At 37.8% G+C, this 19,178-nt stretch overlaps 1 protein-coding gene across 2 annotated transcripts in view; it reads left to right on the forward strand.

Moving 5' to 3' along the window:
• Positions 1-19,178, forward strand: part of LTN1 (listerin E3 ubiquitin protein ligase 1) — a 69,208-nt gene that overhangs the window by 46,135 nt on the left and 3,895 nt on the right. The window contains exons 20-28 of one of the 2 annotated variants that reach the window (XM_047721437.1): positions 4,200-4,335; positions 4,539-4,683; positions 5,773-5,986; positions 6,430-6,667; positions 6,980-7,054; positions 8,921-9,107; positions 15,882-16,053; positions 17,120-17,340; positions 18,871-19,065. In XM_047721437.1, the coding sequence (XP_047577393.1) occupies positions 4,200-4,335; positions 4,539-4,683; positions 5,773-5,986; positions 6,430-6,667; positions 6,980-7,054; positions 8,921-9,107; positions 15,882-16,053; positions 17,120-17,340; positions 18,871-19,065 (1,583 nt within the window). The remainder of the gene's footprint in view (positions 1-4,199; positions 4,336-4,538; positions 4,684-5,772; positions 5,987-6,429; positions 6,668-6,979; positions 7,055-8,920; positions 9,108-15,881; positions 16,054-17,119; positions 17,341-18,870; positions 19,066-19,178) is intronic. The other variant, XM_047721429.1, reaches the window with a different exon arrangement.

The raw sequence follows: 19,178 nt of genomic DNA on the forward strand, positions 1-19,178 counted from the left end.
TGCTGCTCTTAAAATTCTTCCTTTGTCTTTGACTTTTGACAGTTTAATTATGACTTAGTGTACCCCTGTTCACATTCAGTTTATTCCCAAGTAATTATCCTTATGGATCTAGATGTCCATTTCTCTACAGGATCAGAAAGTTTTCAACCATGATTGTTTTAAATATACTTTCTGTCCCTTTCTCTTCTCCTGGAATTACCATAATGTGAATTTTTTTTTCATTGCATGCCAAAATTCCTATAGGCTTTCTTTTTCTTTTATCTTTTTGCCCCAGTGTCCTATCCGCAAAGTCTCTGATTTCTTCTGTATGGTTGAGTCTACTTTTGAAATGTTTGAATTCAGTTCAGTTACTGTATTTTTCAACTCCCAAGATTTCCGTTTTTTTTTTTTTGATAGCTGCAGTTTCTTTATCAAACTTCTCAATTTGTTCATGCATTGTTCCTAATTTTGCTTAGTTTCTTTTCTTGTAGTTTGCCAAACTTCTTTAAGAGAACTATTCTGAATTCTTTGTCTGACAATTTATACATTTTCATGTCTTTAGGATCAATTATTAGAGTTTTACTGTCCTTTGATGATGTCATATTTATCTGATTATTTGTGATCCTTTATTCCTTACTTTAGTATCTGCACGTTTGATTGTCCTTCTCTTCCAAACGTTAATAATTTATGGGTTTGTTTTGCAGAGAGAGTTCTTTACTGGTCAGCTCAGTTTGGGTTTTTAGGTGTGTCTTCTGGTAATGTTCTTGTGCAAGTAGGGCCTGTTATTACAGTCTGTTTTTGGGCAAATGAGCTCTGAGGAAGTGGGGTGGAGTGGCGGGGGAAGGCTAACATTGGATAAGGCTGCTAGCTTGGTTCTGCAGTTGCCTGGGTTCTCTGGTTGGACTCACTAGATAGATAGGACTGGGTACTATATTCATTGGTGGATCGGTCTACGAATTAGCTTCCCTGCCCTGGCAGGGAAGCAGGATGGATTCCAGAATCTGTACAGCTCATTGTTTGGGGACTAGAATTGGCAAGAGTGTGCACAATTTCCTTGTCAGGTGATGCTCTGCAAATGGGGGAAGCCATGGGTTGTGCTCACTATTCAAGAGCCACCGGACACAGGGCTGTTGGTTGGACTGTGGAGCTTCCTGTGTGCTCTGGTTAGGTGCTCAGGTCAGGCAGACTAAAGGTTGTATTTGGTGATGAGTGGGGCTACAAATTAGATTTCCTGCCTGGGCACAGTGGCAGAAGGAGGTCTAACACCAGTAAAGCTCTTTGTTGTCTAAACTCAAGTAGAACTGCATCCCAAGTTCCTTCACTGAAGAGGGCCACTAGCTTCGGTCTGCAGTCTATCAGCTCTGCCCGCCCGCCTCTTGGTTGTAGTGCCGTTGTGCTGCAGAGCTTTCAGGAATTTTTGCTAGCCCTTCTGGTCAGATGGCCTGGAAGACTCTCCACAACGTGTGGGGCTATGTCTCAGCTCCCTTGCCTAGGTGGGAGGGCAGGGGCTGGGAGTGACCCTCAGCTTTGTCTGTGAATTAATCATTCTGCCTGTGTGAAGCAGGGGAAGCCCCAATGTGTGGTACTGACTTTGCTCTGGAGTGATTATACCTGCTCAGCCGCCTCTTGGCATGAGTGCTATGGGGTCACACAGCTTTCAGGAATTTTCTCCAGCCCTTCTGGTCTCACAGGCCGGGAAGATGCTCCACAGTGTGTGTGGATGGGGGAGTGGCTCAGCTCCTTACCTGGGAGTGGGTAAACTGGGCTTTAGGGCTGTCAAACTCCTCCTGTAAGGATCAGAATCAGGAAGATCTGCACCGTGCTGTGTTCACCGGTCAGTAGTGTGCCCCAGTCTAGGTTCTCCAGATAAGCAAAGCCACTGGTTGAGATTATTACTGGGCACTGCAAGTATGAACTTGGTTTTCCAAGATCCGTGTGCTGATTATTAAAAGCACTTCATCCATTCTTTGTCAAAGTCAGATGCCCAGTGGCTGAGCCCTGCAAATTTCCGAGAAATCACAGTGCTGTAAGATCAGAGTAGGAGCTCCCACAAAGTGACTCACAATAATGGGGGTGTATGCTGGTTTCCCACCTGGGTTCTCTTTTCCTATTGAAGGAACCAGAGGCTCAGAGGGGACTTCTCCACATGGTGCTGCCCTGTCCAGGGGAGGGACAGTGTAGTCAGCGTATAGCTGCTTCTCTTACCTTCCTATTGCATTCTGTCTTGGTCTAAATGATGATAGGGGGTGTTTCAGCCTCACCCGTATAGGAGTCTCAGTGATATCTTGTTCTTGAATAGTTGTCAGTTGCTTTCTTGTGAGGGGGAGCAAAGTTAAGAACAACTTATGTCGCCATCTTAGCGATGTCTCTCCTCTTCTATACTTTTTTACCACTTTGTGCCTTAGCTAGAATACCCCTTTGCTACTCTTGCAGACTTGTTTATCTTTTGGTAAATCCTGGTTCAGACAGCAGGTTTGGGAAGTGCCTCCCATCTTCCCTCCCTTCCTTCCTTCCTTTTGTAAGATTTATTCATTTATTCGAGAGAGTGAGCAAGTTGGGGAAGGGGCAGAGGGAGAGAATAGCCAAGCCCACTCCCAATGAATGTGGAGCCCAGCTCGGGGCTTGATCTCACAGGCACTCTTCTGACTCAACCTAGATGAAGATAGTTGTTTCCTTTTCTGGGCTCCCCATTCTTTGCCACATTATATTGTAATTTGTTTTTAAGGCTGCTAGTACTACTGGATGAGTCCCTTCAGGGACTTGATTTTGCTCATCTTTCCCCAGCATCTAGCAGTGCATCTGGTATTCATTATTTATTCATACTCATTTAGTCAGTCAAAATAAATGTCTGTATCTTAGAGATTGTACTAGGAGGAGGTATACTCCTAGTGATAAGTAAAACAAACAAGGTTCCTTCTTGGAGCTTACTTTCTTTTGAGGAGATAACAGTAAATAAGTGGCAAACATTAGTGCTGTAAAGGCAACAGGCACAAGATAATTGAGACCAGAGAAATGCAGAGGGCTGTACTTCATGCATGTGGGGATTTTGCAGAGTGGAGGCAATATTGAAGCTGAGCCTTGAAGCATAAGAAGGAATCAAGGACTCATAAGAGCAGTGAGTCTATGAGAGCTTTCCAGACACAGTATGCCTATTGAGTGAATGTATGAATTATGGAACAATATATTGTTTTCCATCTTTATTTAACTTTATATTCTAGCTATGTTTTTTGTATGTTATATTTGTTTTTATTTGAGAGGTGGGTATACTGAATGAATCCTATACTAAAGAGACCAAGAATAAAAAACAAAACAAAAAAACCCCAGCACGGTTAGTTTAAAGCACAGTTTCATTTACTCACCCCACCCCCACCCCCACTGCCACTCCCTTTCCTGTGTTAAGTGCTTGGTACAGAGACAGGGTCTCTGCCCTGTGGAGCTTACACACTTATTTATTGACTCTTTCATGTAAGCCCTTTTTAGAATTCTTAACCAGGACATTTTTGGAGAAGGTTTTTGACTTATTTCAAAATAGACTATTTTTTATAGTAGCAATACAGGTTTTTTTTTCCTGGGTTTTTTTTTTTTTTTTTTTCATTATCTTTCTTTCTTTCCTTCTTTCCTTTTTTTTAGTCTGTTGCACACAATTTAACAATATGATATAAGAAATGAGTTGGTAGCTTACCATTCTTTTTTTTTTTTTTTTTAAGATTTTATTTATTTATTTGACAGAGATCACAAGTAGACAGAGAGACAGGCAGAGAGAGAGAGAGAGAGAGAGGGAAGCAGGCTCCCTGCCGAGCAGAGAGCCCGATGCGGGACTCGATCCCAGGACCCTGAGATCATGACCTGAGCTGAAGGCAGCGGCTTAACCCACTGAGCCACCCAGGCGCCCCGGTAGCTTACCATTCTATATAGTGATTGATTTTTCTTGAATTTTCCCATTTATAGTAATTATAATACTTAATGATTTGCACTAGAATTGCTTTTCCTCATTCAAATTTCATATCGAAAGAAAAGAATCCTCCTTCTCTTTAACATTAGTATGGTCTAAGAGAATGATCATCCCTATTTTTTTTTTTTTTTTGTCAAAAACCTGTTTTATCAGAAAGCAATAATTTCTGCATCTATAAGACGAGACTTTGGTTTAAAGGCAGTGTGTATAGATAGGTGTGGGTGTGTATATGTGTGCATTTTAATTTTCATTTTGAATTTTACTTTAGGAGGTTTTGGACATCTTGCCATTTTCAATTCTTGCCTGCAGACCAGAAGCATAGATGATGGGGAGCTACTACATGGTATATTAAAAATTCTGATATCCTGGAAGAAAGATCATGAAGATGTTTTTCTTTTCAGTTGGTAGGTGATATTTTATATTGGGTCTCCCCCTCCCCATTACAATGTGTATCTGGATTGTGTACCTTATAGTCACAGTTTTGTACAGTAATAGGATAATAAACATTTAAGTCAGCCTTTTATAAGTGTATAACATTTAAAATAAAATCATTTCTAATTGAATGTCCATATGATTCTTCCATGTTTTGTTTTTGTCCTTACCACAGTAATCTGTCAGAAGTAAGTCCAGAGATACTAGGTGTAAATATAGAAATAATCCGGTTCCTTTCCCTGTTTCTGAAATACTGCTCATCTCCTTTGGCAGAGAGTGAATGGGACTTCATCATGTGCTCCATGTTGGCTTGGTTGGAGGTAAATTAACCCGATATATCATCACCTCTCTTAGGCCTTCATGCATATCTGCATACTAGAACCAATTACTGATCTTACTTTTTAAGAAATTATTGTAATTAGCTCTTTGGCAAACATCGAAACACTTTATAGATGTATTCCTCACCAGTTACTATTTGATAGAATAATGAAGTGATAGAGGTTTGATGTCTGCCAGTGTCATTCAGTGACTGAATCTTCTGCTATTAAAGTGTTCTCTCCACTAGCTCATTTTAATATCATATTTTAGCACAGCCATCGGAGGGCTTATCTTTCATGATCAGTTTTTTAATCTTTTTGGCTCTTAATTATTAAAATGTACTGTGTCGGGAATACATTGAAGACTAAACAAATTCAGAGGGAATCAGTGTTCTTTTTATGACACAAAGCAAGTGTAATATTTGTGGGCTCTAATGGCAGCAGACCATTGGGTTTGAATTGGTCTGAATCTCTGCTTTGTTTGCTGTTATCTCTGTGGCTTAGGGTGTTCAGACTTGACCTACTTGAACCTCAGTGTCCTTATTTTATTTTTTATTTTTTTAAAAGATTTTATTTATCTTAGAGAGAGTGTGAGCGGTGGAGAGGGGCAAAGGGAGAAGAGGAGAGAATCTCAAGCAGGCTCCCTGCCAAGCACAGAGCCTGACTCAAGGCTCAATCTCATGACCCTGAAATCATGACCTGAGCCCAAGTTAAGAGTTGAACATTGAACTGACTAAGCCATCCAAACGCCACCAGTGTCCTTATTTTAAAATAACTTAATAATGCCCAATTAGTAGGGCTTCTGAGAAGATTATAAATATGTTTTTCTATATTTCACTTGGTAAATGGTAGTTGATATTTTCTTTCATAGTTTTAGAAATAGAATTTCAGAATAAATGGATTGATTCTAATTCTTAGTATTTAATTTTTTTTAAAGTTATTTTAATGTAAAATGTATAAATGTCTCCTGAGGTTCTACACTTCAACTGCTTTTTATTTAAAATTTAGAGAACTGAGAGGGTTTTCTTTATTGCCTTGATTTGTGGTGTTCTGGCAGATGTCTGCTTACGTGTTTCATTTTTATTTCTTCAGACAACAAGTGAAAATCAGGCATTGTATTCTGTTCCACTTGTACAACTGTTTGCCTGTGTCAGCTGTGATTTGGCCTGTGAGCTCAGTGCTTTTTTTGATTCTGCAACTCCGGATACCATTGGCAATCTCCCTGTAAATCTAATCAGTGAATGGAAAGAATTTTTTTCCCAAGGCATCCACAGTTTGCTTTTACCTCTTTTGGTGACTGCTACAGGCAAGTGAAGGGGGAATCGAAGTGGAATTCATTGCAAATGACTAGTTGAAAAATTCAAAACAAAAACTTTGGCTGCTTAAGTCAAATAGGACAGAACAGTAAAGTAAAAAACCTGAGAGGAAGCTTGGCATCTGAGAAGCATCCTATATGCTTCTGACAAAAATTGAAAACTAGCAAAGTATCCAAAGTCTTGCAAGTTAAAATGGTAGTAATTCAGATAACCTGAAGAGATTATTTGTAACTCAGACTTCTCTCCTTTTTAAGGATGAGGTAATAGAAGTTATGACTACTGTTTAAGATTACATTAAATGGTTTCTAGCTAGAAGTCTAATGTTTGTCAGTTTTTTATTTCATTTTCTTAAATGACATTTGACCGTGAATCAGTCAAGTTCTATTATTCACTTTGTTTTGGGATGTGCATGTTTCTTTCCTTTTTTTATCAGAAGAAAGTGAAGATAAATCTGAAACATCCTTTCAGAATGCAATGCTGAAGCCCATGTGTGAAACATTAACATATATCCCAAAGGACCAGCTGTTGAGTCAAAAACTCCCTTCAAGATTGGTTGCTGGCCAAAAAACAAACTTACCAGAATATCTCCAGACTTTGTTAAATACATTGGCCCCATTACTCCTCTACAGAGCTCGACCTGTGCAAATTGCTGTTTACCATATGCTATACAAGTAAGAATTCTTCCAATTGAATCAATGTTGTGATGGTTCAAAAAAATATATATAGAATATATATTTAACTTGGTCATTAAAAAAAAAAGTAAACTTAACCATACATTTTAGTAACAGGGATGCCAAATTTTGGATCATTTAGGTCACTGTTCTCTATACACAGTTTACATTTAGATAGTCCTGGACACAGGTGATTATTTCAGGAGACAATCATTTAAAAATATACTGATTACAAAGTGAGTATTGGTCTTTCTGCTCTTAAGCATGTGAACAGTTTAATGTTATATAATATAACATTTATTCTGACTGCAGATTGATGCCTGAATTACCACAATATGATCAGGATAATCTAAAGTCATATGGAGATGAAGAAGAAGAACCAGCCTTGTAAGTTTTTTAAAGAATTTGTTTTATTAAATTCTTATAATCTATCTCATTACAATAACTTCGAAAGATGGATAAACACAAAAGCTCTAATTTAGAGTATATATTCATTTAATAGGTCGTTTAAAGTCATCTGTAAGATAAAAATGAAAGTTAGAGTCCAGCCAAAAAGAAAGTTTCTCTCAATTGTTCCTAAATCATATTTTCAGTTTGCTACTATTTAGCAGAACTTTCATTGACCACACGGTAGCTGTGGAAAGAGTATGTCAATTCAGATATCTATTTGGCACCTACTTTGTGCAAAGTATTAAATGCTGAGGGGAGAATATGGTGTTTAGTAATTATTCTTACTCATAAGGAGCTTATCATCTGCTATAGACAACATTACTCTGTAATAGAAGACAGTGTGTGGCAAGTGCTATGGAAAAGGATAGATAGCCTGCTCGGGGAACACAACTCCATGCACCGGAAGAAAAGACTTTTTTTTTCAGGAAGAGACATTTATGCTGCATCTGTCAAGTTAGGTAGCACTTCAGTAGGGCAGGGAAGACTATAAATTAAGGGAATACCATGTGTGAAGGCATGAATGTTGAGGATGTGACAGGAAGTGTCAAGTAGTTGCCACTTAACATATATTTTATTGTCTATATGTTCCTCCATGGGAATAGAAGCTCTGTAAAGTCAGGAATTTTTGTCTTTTGTTCCCGACTGTATTCATAGCATTCAGAATGGTCCCTGGCCTAATGCAGACTCATGAATACTGCTCATTTGTTTAATGAAAGGATGAATGAATGAAGATGTATAAAGTAGGTAGGGAAGGTATAGTGAAAAATAAAGCTGGGTGGGTACCTAAGATAATGAAGGGCCTTAAAAATTACATTTTCTGGGATTTGGGGCATTATTTGGTAGAAGATAGGAAAAGTGCCAGCTGATTCTGGCTATAGTATGAATCTTAAATTATAGAAGAATCACACAGAGGTGGAGACTATTCTAGAAACAGTAACAGTGCATGAAGGGCAGCATGGAGATAGAGAGATACCTGAACTGGTATTTGTAAAATTCAATGACTGTTGGTATTTAATAGAGAGGGGGTGGTACTGGGATAGTGGTGTTGAGGGTAAAAATCCAAGGGCAGAAGCTTGAAGACCTGAGTTTATGGGCTGGGAAAAAGGAAGCCACAAGAGAAGTGCTGCAGAGGTGAAAGGAAAGAACTGAGCTACAGTGTCAGAGTTTGACAGGATACACACAAGTAGTTCACTTGGAGAATCTCTTAAATTCATCTGAATGTGTTAATAAGTAGAGTAGTTCAGTAAAGAAGAAAATCTACTTACATTGTCATAAGTTAATATGAATATTGAATTTACTTTCCTGAAAAGACATACAGTCATTATTATTATTATTATTTTTTACTTTTTATAGGGATCTGGTAGGACCCCATATCATGTCATTCCCCTGACTAGCTGAGGGTCTTGAGATTAATCATTAAGCCTCTCTGAGTGTGTGATTATTTTTCCATCCATAAAACAGAGGTTGAAATATGTTTTCTAAAAGCGTCTTTTCTTCAAGTGCTAACAGCTAGAGCTTAGGTTTGTAGTATTTTTCACATATATTTTAAATGTATAACTGAAATATTTTACATATTTATGAATATGAAATTTGTTTCATGTTTACATATGTTAATGGATTTGTAATTAAATATATTTAATTTAGCAGAGTTAGCATTAAAACTAAATCTGTAAGGGGGGAGTTTTAAAATGATTTTTGGAAAATAGAAAGATTTTTCTAAAATGCTTAAAGTTTATACATGCTTTTAGTTTTTTAAGGAATAAGTTATGAAGAAAACTGTGGTGTTTAATCATTGATTCATAGGTCACCACCGGCAGTGTTGATGTGTCTTCTTAGCACTCAGGAGGACTTGCTAGAAAATGTTTTGGGGTGTATTCCTGTTGGACAGATAGTTACTATTAAGCCACTGAGTGAAGACTTCTGCTATGTTCTGGGATACCTCCTCACCTGGAAATTAATACTTACTTTCTTCAAAGCTGCTTCATCTCAGGTAAATAAATATGTGATAACTTTTGATAGTTCTGTCCTCTGTGTGTTTCTGTTACTATTCTAAATCCTTTGTTTCCCCTCTTTTTGAAAAAAAAAAAAAAGGGAAGTGCCTCTCATTTTAATCTAATCTTTTCTGGCTAACTTCAGACATTCTGCTATTTCTGTCCCTTAACTTCCTTATCCTCTCCTCCTTCCCCACACGCACATGCGCAGACACAGGTTTTTGCAAAAGTAATCTCTGGAATGTGCTGGAGTTCATTTTTTTCTAACTGAATGCAGCTACCAAGTCCTTTTATTGCAGGAAACAAGATTTATATAATTTAATTTTGTATTACCATAGTAATAATTCCAAAGAACTTGGATCTTGCTGGGTTTTTTCCCCCGCACTGTGGTCAACTTCTGACCCTGTGGAGATTTCAGTTAATACATCATTGGGGGCGGTGCCTGGGTGGCTCAGTGGGTTAAAGCCTCTGCCTTAAGCTCAGGTCATGATCCCAGGATCCTAGTATCCCCCCCCCCACCCCCCCGCATTGGGCTCTCTGCTCGGCAGGGAGCCTGCTTCCTCCTCTCTCTGCCTACTTGTGATCTCTCTCTGTCAAATAAATAAATAATCTTTTAAAAAAAATAAATCATTGGGAATTTATCTTATTTGAGAATCAGTGTTTAGAGCCAGATTTGTGAAATGCTACCTATGTAATTCAAACTGTTAATCTCCAAGTGGTTAAAAAAAAAAAAAAATCCTAAAATAATTATTTTGCGGGGCGCCTGGATGGCTCAGTGGGTTAAAGCCTCTGCCTTCAGTTCACGTCATGATCCCAGGGTCCTGGGATCGAGCCCCACATTGGGCTCTCTGCTCAGCAGGGAGCCTGCTTCCTCCTCTCTCTGACTACCTCTCTGCCTACTTGTAATCTCTGTCAAATAAATAAATAAAATCTTAAAAAAATAATTATTATTATTTTGCCCAAATTATTCTAGCAGCCACTAGATGTCTCTGTTGTCTCATGTTTAGGAAGAAAGACCTCAATGTCTAGGAAGAAAGCTGGAACGCTGGAAAAATTTCCAGGTTTTCTTTTCTTTTCTTTTTTTTCCTTTTTATTCTTTAGGCAGATCCCCACTTAGAAAGTTCCAATTAAATGTTGATTGAATCAGTTAAATAAACTGATGTTTTTTTAAATATAAACAGTGGCTTTTTTGACAGGTTAATGCAATAAAGGTTTATTACCTTACTTTTTTTTTTTTTTTTTTTTTAAACATGAGAAATAATTGATAAAGTTCTAAAGTATCCTGAACATTTCATGTCATGGAAACCTGAGAAGACATGATGACTTAGAGAAAGCTGTGAACTTGGGGGATGGATCAAGGGAGATCCCTCTTTTTTTTTTTTTTTTTAAAGATTTTATTTATTTATCTGACAGAGAGAGATCACAAGCAGGCAGAGAGGCAGGCAGAGAGAGAGGAGGAAGCAGGCTCCCTGCTGAGCAGAGAGCCCGATGCGGGGCTCGATCCCAGGACCCTGAGATCATGACCTGAGCCGAAGGCAGCGGCCTAACCCACTGAGCCACCCAGGCGCCCCTATTACCTTACATTTAAGGTGTGATTAAATATGGCATTCATTTCCAATGTGATTTTTCAGAATTCCTAAGTTATAACTTATGTTGTTGCTAATAACTCAAACCTTGGTACAAATAAATGAACACGAATGCATCTTTGCATTCATATATCTAAAGGGAAGATGAAATTACAGAGGCAACGATGATCTAGGCCAGCCACTTATGTTTGTGACTTGAGCTTGTTTTATTTGTTGGTGATGTATTTCAAGTAATCCTTTTGGGGCTTTCATATTTGTTTCTTAAAATATTGTTGATCTCTAAAAAATTACAGCAAAGTGAGGCTTCCATGTGTAAGAGTTTTGTTTTTATCATCTTATATTCAGAAATTTAGAGAATGTCCATGCATCACTTTTTCCAGAATTGGGGTAAGGGGACAGTACAGCAGCATTTAGTGAGCCTGGAACTTGAACTGAACTGTGACAGTTAAACCAGAATAACTCAGTTAATAGCGTAATTAGATAAATCCTAAAGCAAACAGAATTTTTTTTTTTTAAGATCTTATTTTTTTATTTCTCAGAGAGAGAAAGAGCACAAGCAGAGGGAGAGGCAGGCATGCACTGAGCAGGGAGCCCAATGCAGGACTTGATCCAAGGACCCTGGGATCATGTCCTGAGCCGAAGGCAGATGCTCAACTGATTGAGGTGCCCAGGCGTCCTGCAAACAGAATTTTTTAAAAAGCACTGTAATTGGTCCTAAATTTGGGCCTTTTAAAAACCTTTTTCTTAGGAAAATCAACAAATCCTACTAGTGAATCAGATTGAATTGGAACAAAGCCATGAGCTTCGTGTTTCATAGCTTTACTAATATGCTTTTCACATACTCTCAAATTTACGTATTTAAAGTCTACTGTTTGGTGTTTGTGCCATATTCACAGAATTGTGTAAATATCACTACTTTCTAATTTTAGAACATTTTCAACATCTGAAAAAAAAGAAACCTTTACCCATTTGCAGTCAGTTCCCATTTCCTTTCAGACCCTCCAGCCCCTGGTAGCCACTATTCTGTGTTCTGACTCTATGGATTTGCCTCTTGTGGACATTTCATATATGTGGTCTTCTGTGTCTGGCATATTTCACTTAGCATAATGGTTTCAAATTCATGCATGTTATGGCATATATCCATACTACATTCCTTTTTTTGGCTGAATAATATTCCATCGTATGATGAGTGTACCACATTTTGTTTATTCATTTATCCATTGATGGACATTTAGGTTGTTTTGACTTTTTGGTTGTTGTGAATAAAGCTACTGTGAACATTGTGTATGGATTTTTGGGTGGACATATATTTTCTCTCTCTCTTGTGTTGGATGCCTAGGGGATTTCTGGGTAATATACATGTGTTTTTAAAAGTCCGTTGATTTTTTTTCAAGTTTTTATTTAAATTCCAGTTAGTTAACTTACAGTGTAATAGTAGTTTCAGGAGTAGAGTAGAATTTAGTGATTCATCACTTAAATATAACCCAGTGCTCTCACAAATGCCCTCCTTAATACCTAGCACCCGTTTAGCCCATCACCCCACCCATCTCCGCTCTAGCAACCCTCAGTTTGTTCTTTATAGTTAAGAGTTTCTTGGGGTACCTGGGTGACTCAGTCAGTTAAGCGTCTGCCTTCCACTCAGGTCATGATCCTGGACTCCAGGGATTGAGCCCTGCGTTGGGCTCCCTCCTCACTCGGGAGTCTGTTCATCCATCTCCCTCTGCCCTGCTCATGCGCTCTCTCTCAAATAAACAAACAAACAAACAAATAAATAATTTAAAAATAAATAATAAAATAATTCTGTAGCTTCCCATTTAAAAAAAAAATTTCTTGGGGCGCCTGGGTGGCTCAGTCAGTTAAGCGTCTGCTTTCAGCTAAGGTCTTGATCGCGGGATCCTAGGATCGAGCCCCACATTCTCCCTTTCCCCTTGTTCCTCCCCACTGCTCATGTTCTCTCTCTGTCAAAGAAAAAAAAATCTTCTCATGGTTTGTCTCTCTTTCTTTTCCCCCTATGTTCATCAGTTTTGTTTCTTAAATTCCACATTTGAGTGAGATCATATGGTATTCATCTTTCTCTGACTTACTTTGCTTAGCATTATACTCTCTAGCTTCATCTATGTTGCTGCAAATGGCAAGATTTCATTCTTCTTGGTGACTGAGTAATATCCCATTGTATATATATGCCACATCTTCTTTATCCATTCATCAGTTGATGGACATTTGGGCTCCTTCCATAATTTGGCTATTGTTGATGGTACTGCTGTAAGCATCAGGGTACATGTACCCCTTCAAATCTATATATATTTGTATCTTTTGGGTAAACACCAGTAGTGCTGGATCGTAGGGTAGTTTTACTTATTTATTTATTTTAATGGAATGCAACAGTAACTTTAGTTATTTCAGTGCCGCAGGTCAGTTGATCTGTGCCACCCACAACAGACCTATTTTTCTTTGAAGATTACCTGACGTTTTTTTGTTAATGTTACTGTTTTTTAGTAGGCTCTACACTCAACATGGGGCTTGAACTCACAACCCTTAGATCAGGGATTGTGTGTTCTACTGACGGAACCAGCTAGTCATCCCAGGGTAGTTCTATATTATCTCTTTTGAGGAACCTCCATACTGTTTTCCAGAATGGCTGTACCAGTTTGCATTCCCACCAGCAGTAGAAGAGGGTTCCTTTTTATTGCATGTCTTTGCCAATGCTTGTTTCTTGTGTTTTTGATTTTTGCCATTCTGACAGGTGTGAGATGGTATGTCATTGTAGTTTTGATTTGCATTTCCCTGATGATGAGTGATATTGATAATCTTTTTGTGTGTCTGTTAGCCATCTGTATGTCTTCTTTGGAAGAATGTCTATTCATGTCTTCTGCCCATTTTTCAACTGGATTATTTTTGTTTTTTGGGTGTTGAGTTTTATAAGTTCTTTGTATATTTTGGATACTAACCTTTATCAAAAAAATCCATTGATATGTATCATTAGTTTTTAAAAATTCTACTTCCAACTTTTTTTCTTTTAAATTCAGACTTAGGAGGTGGGAGAATAATTCAACGAAAAGTCATGTACCCTTTTCCTACAGTCGCAGATACTTAATGTTACTACCTTTGAAGATTTACTTATTTATTTTTGGAGAGAGAGAGAGCACATAGTAGGGAGAGGGAGGGGAAGAGAGAATCTCATGCATACTGAGCAGGGAGCCTAAAATGGGGCTTGATCTCATGACTCTGAGATCATGACTTGAGCTGAAACCAAATTGGATGCCCAACCCACTGAGCAACCTAGGCATCCTAATGTTGGTACCTTTGTACATGTTTTCTCTGTATTTACTTTTTTCTGCTGATCTATTTGAAAGTTGCAGACTCATGATGCATTACAGAAAGTATTTAAACTTGTGTCTCCTAAGAACAAAGACATGTTTCTATAAAAATACATTGGCATAGTTATTATACACAAATTTAATTTTAATGCAATATCTAATTTGTATTCAGATATTTTTGGTTGTCCCTATAATGTCCTTTATGGTTTTGTTCCATCTCTATTGAGGATTTGATCAAGGATCATGTTTGTCATTTTTCTTTAACCCATAATTTCCCTATTTTTCTTTTCTTTATTGTCATTGAGGTTAGTTATTTTGCAGACTCTCTTAGGATGTGGATTTGTCTGATTGTTTCCTCATGATCAGTTTCTGGTTAATTTTCAGCAAGAGTACTTACTGCATGGTGGTGATGTATCCTCAGTGTGTCACCTCAGGAAGCATAGAATGTCTATGTCCTTTATTGGTAATAGTAAGTTCAGTTACTCACAAAGGTAGTGCCCTCCAGATCTCTCTATTGTTAGGTACTTTGAGCAACATATTTTAAAAATAAATTCTGTATCCTGTGACTTGATACTTGTATTTGAGCATTTGTAGTGTTTAGAAAATGGAGTCTTACACCAAGAGGAGATATATGCTTTAGTGGGAAGAATGATTTTAAAACCTGTAGATATACTAAAGAGTTGCAAAGTAAATGTGAACATATAAAAACTGGGTTATTCAGGAATGAGTTCTAAGGCACACAGATGCCTGTAGTGCACCTAGTGGTGCCAGACTTTCCTATGTCTTAAAATTGTATTTTAACCCCTGTACAGTTAACGTATAGTATTGTATTCGTTGTAGGTGTACAGTATAGTGATCATTAAGTCTGTACAGCACCCAGTGCTCGTCACAACAGGTGTGCTCCCTAATCCCCGTCACCTGTTTCACCCACCCCTCACCTACCTCCCCTCCGGTAACCATCAGTGTTTGTCTCTATAGTTGAGAGTCTGTTTTTTGGTTTGTTCCTTTTTTTTTCCTTTGTTTCTTAAATTCCACATATGACTGAAATCATATGGTATTTGTCTTTCTCTGACTTATTTTACAAGCTTTTCCTATTTTTTAAAAAAATAACCAGAAATCCATATACTTTTTTAAAGATTTATTTATTTCTTTTGAGAGAGAGAGTGTGTGTTTGTGCTTGTGGGAATGAACGGAGGGCAAAGGGAGAGATTCTTCAGACTCCCCACTGAGTGGGAGCCTGACGCAGGACTCAGTCCCATGACCCATGAGATCATGACTTGAGCCAAAGCCAAGAATTGGACACTTACCTGACTGAGCTGCCCAGGCGCCCCAGAAATCCATATTTTTGAGTAAAATCCTCCTTTACAAAACAAGACCCCAAGACATTTTGGACTACTAGTTTGTCTTCTCTTTTCTAAAGGGATGCTGGAGTGTTTGATACAGGGTGAGGTCAGCCATAAAAGGATTAGTTTTAAGCAGGACTATTGTAAGATTAAGGACTATGGTGCAGAAGGGGTATGTGGAAAACTTGGGAAGAGAGGGAGCAAATCATCTGTGGGAGTAGATTTTCTTAAAGAAAGCAGAGGTGAACTTATTAATAAGGAGATAGTTTGAGAACGATGTTAGAATATGTCTGATAATGAGAGGATAGTGAAAACTGCTGTTTATGAAGAAAGGGAACAGTACCATCAGATGACTTGTTCGGAAAGTAAGAATGTGGCATATATTTTGTAGTACTCTTCCATGTAATTCTAAGTCTTCAAATTAATACCTTTTTCATTGTGTTCTTATATCTTGTACCATCTATTGTACTTTGATTTGTTCTTCTCACTGACTTGGTTTATAACAAAAATTCTTTACTCTCCACCAGCTTCGGGCACTGTACTCAATGTACCTCCGAAAAACAAAAAGTTTGAATAAATTGCTCTATCACCTGTTCAGGCTTATGCCAGAAAATCCAACTTATGCAGAGACCACTGTTGAGATCTCAAATAAGGATCCTAAAACATTCTTTACGGAAGAGCTCCAGTTGAGTATTAGAGGTCAGTAAGATGTGTGTTTGTGTTCTTTTTGGGAGACTAGGTCCAGATTAGGTTGTATTTATTATGCTATACTCTTCAGAGTTTAGAGAAAAACCCCAAACATGTGTCCTGGCTATGAGAAGGTTGAACTGCATGATTTTCCATATTTGTTTAAATAGGACATATAGTTAAATCTTGTGGTAAGGGTAAGAAATCTATACATTTTTTAAGCTTTGTTTGTTGAGACTGTTATCATTTGTTCTGTAAGCAAATATTTGTTAGGTGATAATGTTTTGTAGGCCTGTAAATAAGTAGTCTTCAGTTGGGGAAACAAAGATGAGTTAAATTTATTTCCTTCACTCCAGGAGCTCAAATTTTAGCTCAGGGGATAAACATGCATGCATCTAGTTGTACTCCAGTGTTTTAAGTGGCTTCCTTAGAATTGAAATTTTGTAAATGTCTTGGAGATGTGAGGAGGGTACTATGTCTTGCGAGTATTGAGATGGATATTCTAGGATTTTTGTATAACACATCAGTGAGGTCTGGGGAAAGTATAGGGACCAAACTCCTTTTCATAATTTATAAGAAGACAATCTTTAAATTTTTCCTTTTTTTTTTTTTTAAGTTAATTTATTTATAATCTCTATACCCAATGTGGGACTCAAACTCATGACCTGGAGATTGTGAGTTGCATGCTTCACCGACTGAGCCAGACAGGCACCCCTAAATTTTTCTTCTTTTTATTTAACTTTTTTTCCTACTTCCTGGGCGTAGGTGGTTGGGGTTGTCCTTTTTAAGATATGTATGTTCCCCTTTTTTTGTGATCTAGCTTGTGAGATAGAGAGCGCTATGTCTAGGCAGATTTTTCAGTGTCATTTAGGATCTTCTTTCTTTTCACTTCTTTTTGCCATTCCAGTGATTCATTTTGAATGTGTGAGAGAAAGTAAATATTCTAGAGTTCTGGATTCTTCAGTATATTTGTTTTTTGATCTCTAGCTCTAGTGTTAAGGAATTAAAAATGATTTTCTGGTCTGTTATTCTATGTAAGAAATACATGTTACTAATTAAGAATTTGTTTTTTCCTCAGAAACATCAACTCTCCCCTACCATATCCCACACTTGGCTTGTTCAGTCTATCATATGACATTAAAAGACTTGCCTGCCATGGTTAGGCTGTGGTGGAATAGTAGTGAGAAGCGTGTTTTCAATATCGTAGATAGATTTACAAGCAAGTATGTCAGCAATGTTCTTTCCTTTCAAGAAATTTCTTCTGTGCAAACAAGTACACAACTATTTAATGGCATGACGGTTAGTATTGAATTTTTTCCAGAAAAGTTGTTTGAATACTGGTCATGTCTATCATTTGTAGTGAGTATCATCACAATATTAAACATTGGTTCAGAATTTACAGAAGTTGTCTACTTTATTTTCTGATTCTTGGGTATCAAGTCTTAGTGTATAGATTGAAACAATGTTATAATTTCATTTATTCCCACCAAAGTTTTTGGACATTCATTAATTCGTTCAAAATACATATTGGAATACCTGTAGATTCCAGGCACTGTGTGTCAGTCACTTGGGAAATGAACAGTTTAGGGGTCAAATTCCTACTGTGTAATAAATATACATTCTAATAAAGGGAAAAGAGTGCTACCGGTATGTTTTTTGCATTGGAAACTGGAAAGTGGCTCATTAAGAGGAAGAGTGCTCTGCAGTCAGCGTGGGAAAGATTCATCTGACTGAGGGGGTTAGATGCACCTTTATGGAGGATGATTACTTTGAAGTGGGCAGGGTTGTGTTTTAGGGGCAGTGAGGAGAAAGGTGTTGTATATAGAGAGAACAGTATGGCAAAAGCAAAAAGCTTGGAGATGAGAGTTTAATTTCTGTGATTGCCCTAAGAAATGATGAATAAGCCAGCATTCATACAGAGCAGGATTCCTAAAGGTAAATAGAGAATCAGTTGCTTCCATGATGAATTAGGGCCATGTTGGGAAAGGCCTCAAATGATTATATCTAAAATATTTGGTCCTGTTTGGCCACTGGTAATTTTCCTTTGAGGCAAATGACACTGTCAGTGTAATAATTGGTAAAATTGCTCTGACTGCAATATATAGTATAGGCTGTTGGCATGGAGCTTGGGTTCAAATACACAGTCGGGGGAGACGCACTGGTGTAGACATTGTGAATAACAAGGAGGGCCTGAGTGAGGCAGTATCAGTGGGAATGTTCCATAAAAGGAGAGGTATGTTAAAAATCTTGTGATGATTTATCCAAACTTGTAGCTAGTTAATATCTGGGAGGAGGAAGAAGGAAAAATTTAATATGATGCTCTGGCTTTTAGCTTGGAAATAGGACAGTCAGAAAAGTGCGTGGGTCAAGCATGATAATTTGCGTTTTATGTTGTTTTCAGTGCTAGTATGAAAACTATAAATCTAACAGTTGATGGTTGACTTTAGAGCTCAAGGGAATTCTATGGCAGAGAAAGACTTAGGGGACTTCCAGATATAAATGATATTTGATACCACCCTGGGTATGGAAGAAAAGCAGTAATTAACTCATTCTGTCCTGGTCTGTTTCAAACTTACGCGACAAGCCTAATATCATAAAACATACTTTTTTATGAGCAGGATTTCTTTTGAAACTAACTTTGAATTTCATAAGAATCACAATAAAATGTCAGGTATATAATCCTGTGTATTAAATATCTCTTGTCCAGTAAACCAACGTGTTTACCTCTGTCTTTGAGTGAAGACTGACTGTTAATAGTCAAGCTATCAAGATGTGTTTTGAATGAAAGGAAAGAAATGTGCAAAAAGTATTACCTTTCCTGTTTTGCAGGTTAAAGCTCGAGCTACTACTAGAGAAGTGATGGCTACTTACACTATTGAGGACATAGTTATTGAACTTATAATACAGCTGCCTTCCAATTACCCCTTGGGTTCAATAACTGTGGAGAGTGGGAAAAGAGTAGGTGTGGCTGTTCAGCAGTGGCGGAACTGGATGCTGCAGTTAAGCACTTACCTCACCCATCAGGTAAGTTTCTGTGTGTACATTTGGCTTTCCAGATAGTCCTACCGACCTCCTCTTTGAAAGGGCAGTAAGACTTGAAATATATCACTTCTGATTGAGGTTGGAAGAGATACTGT

Source organism: Lutra lutra, chromosome 1, assembly GCF_902655055.1.
Source record: "Lutra lutra chromosome 1, mLutLut1.2, whole genome shotgun sequence".
Taxonomy (NCBI): Eukaryota; Metazoa; Chordata; class Mammalia; order Carnivora; family Mustelidae; genus Lutra; species Lutra lutra.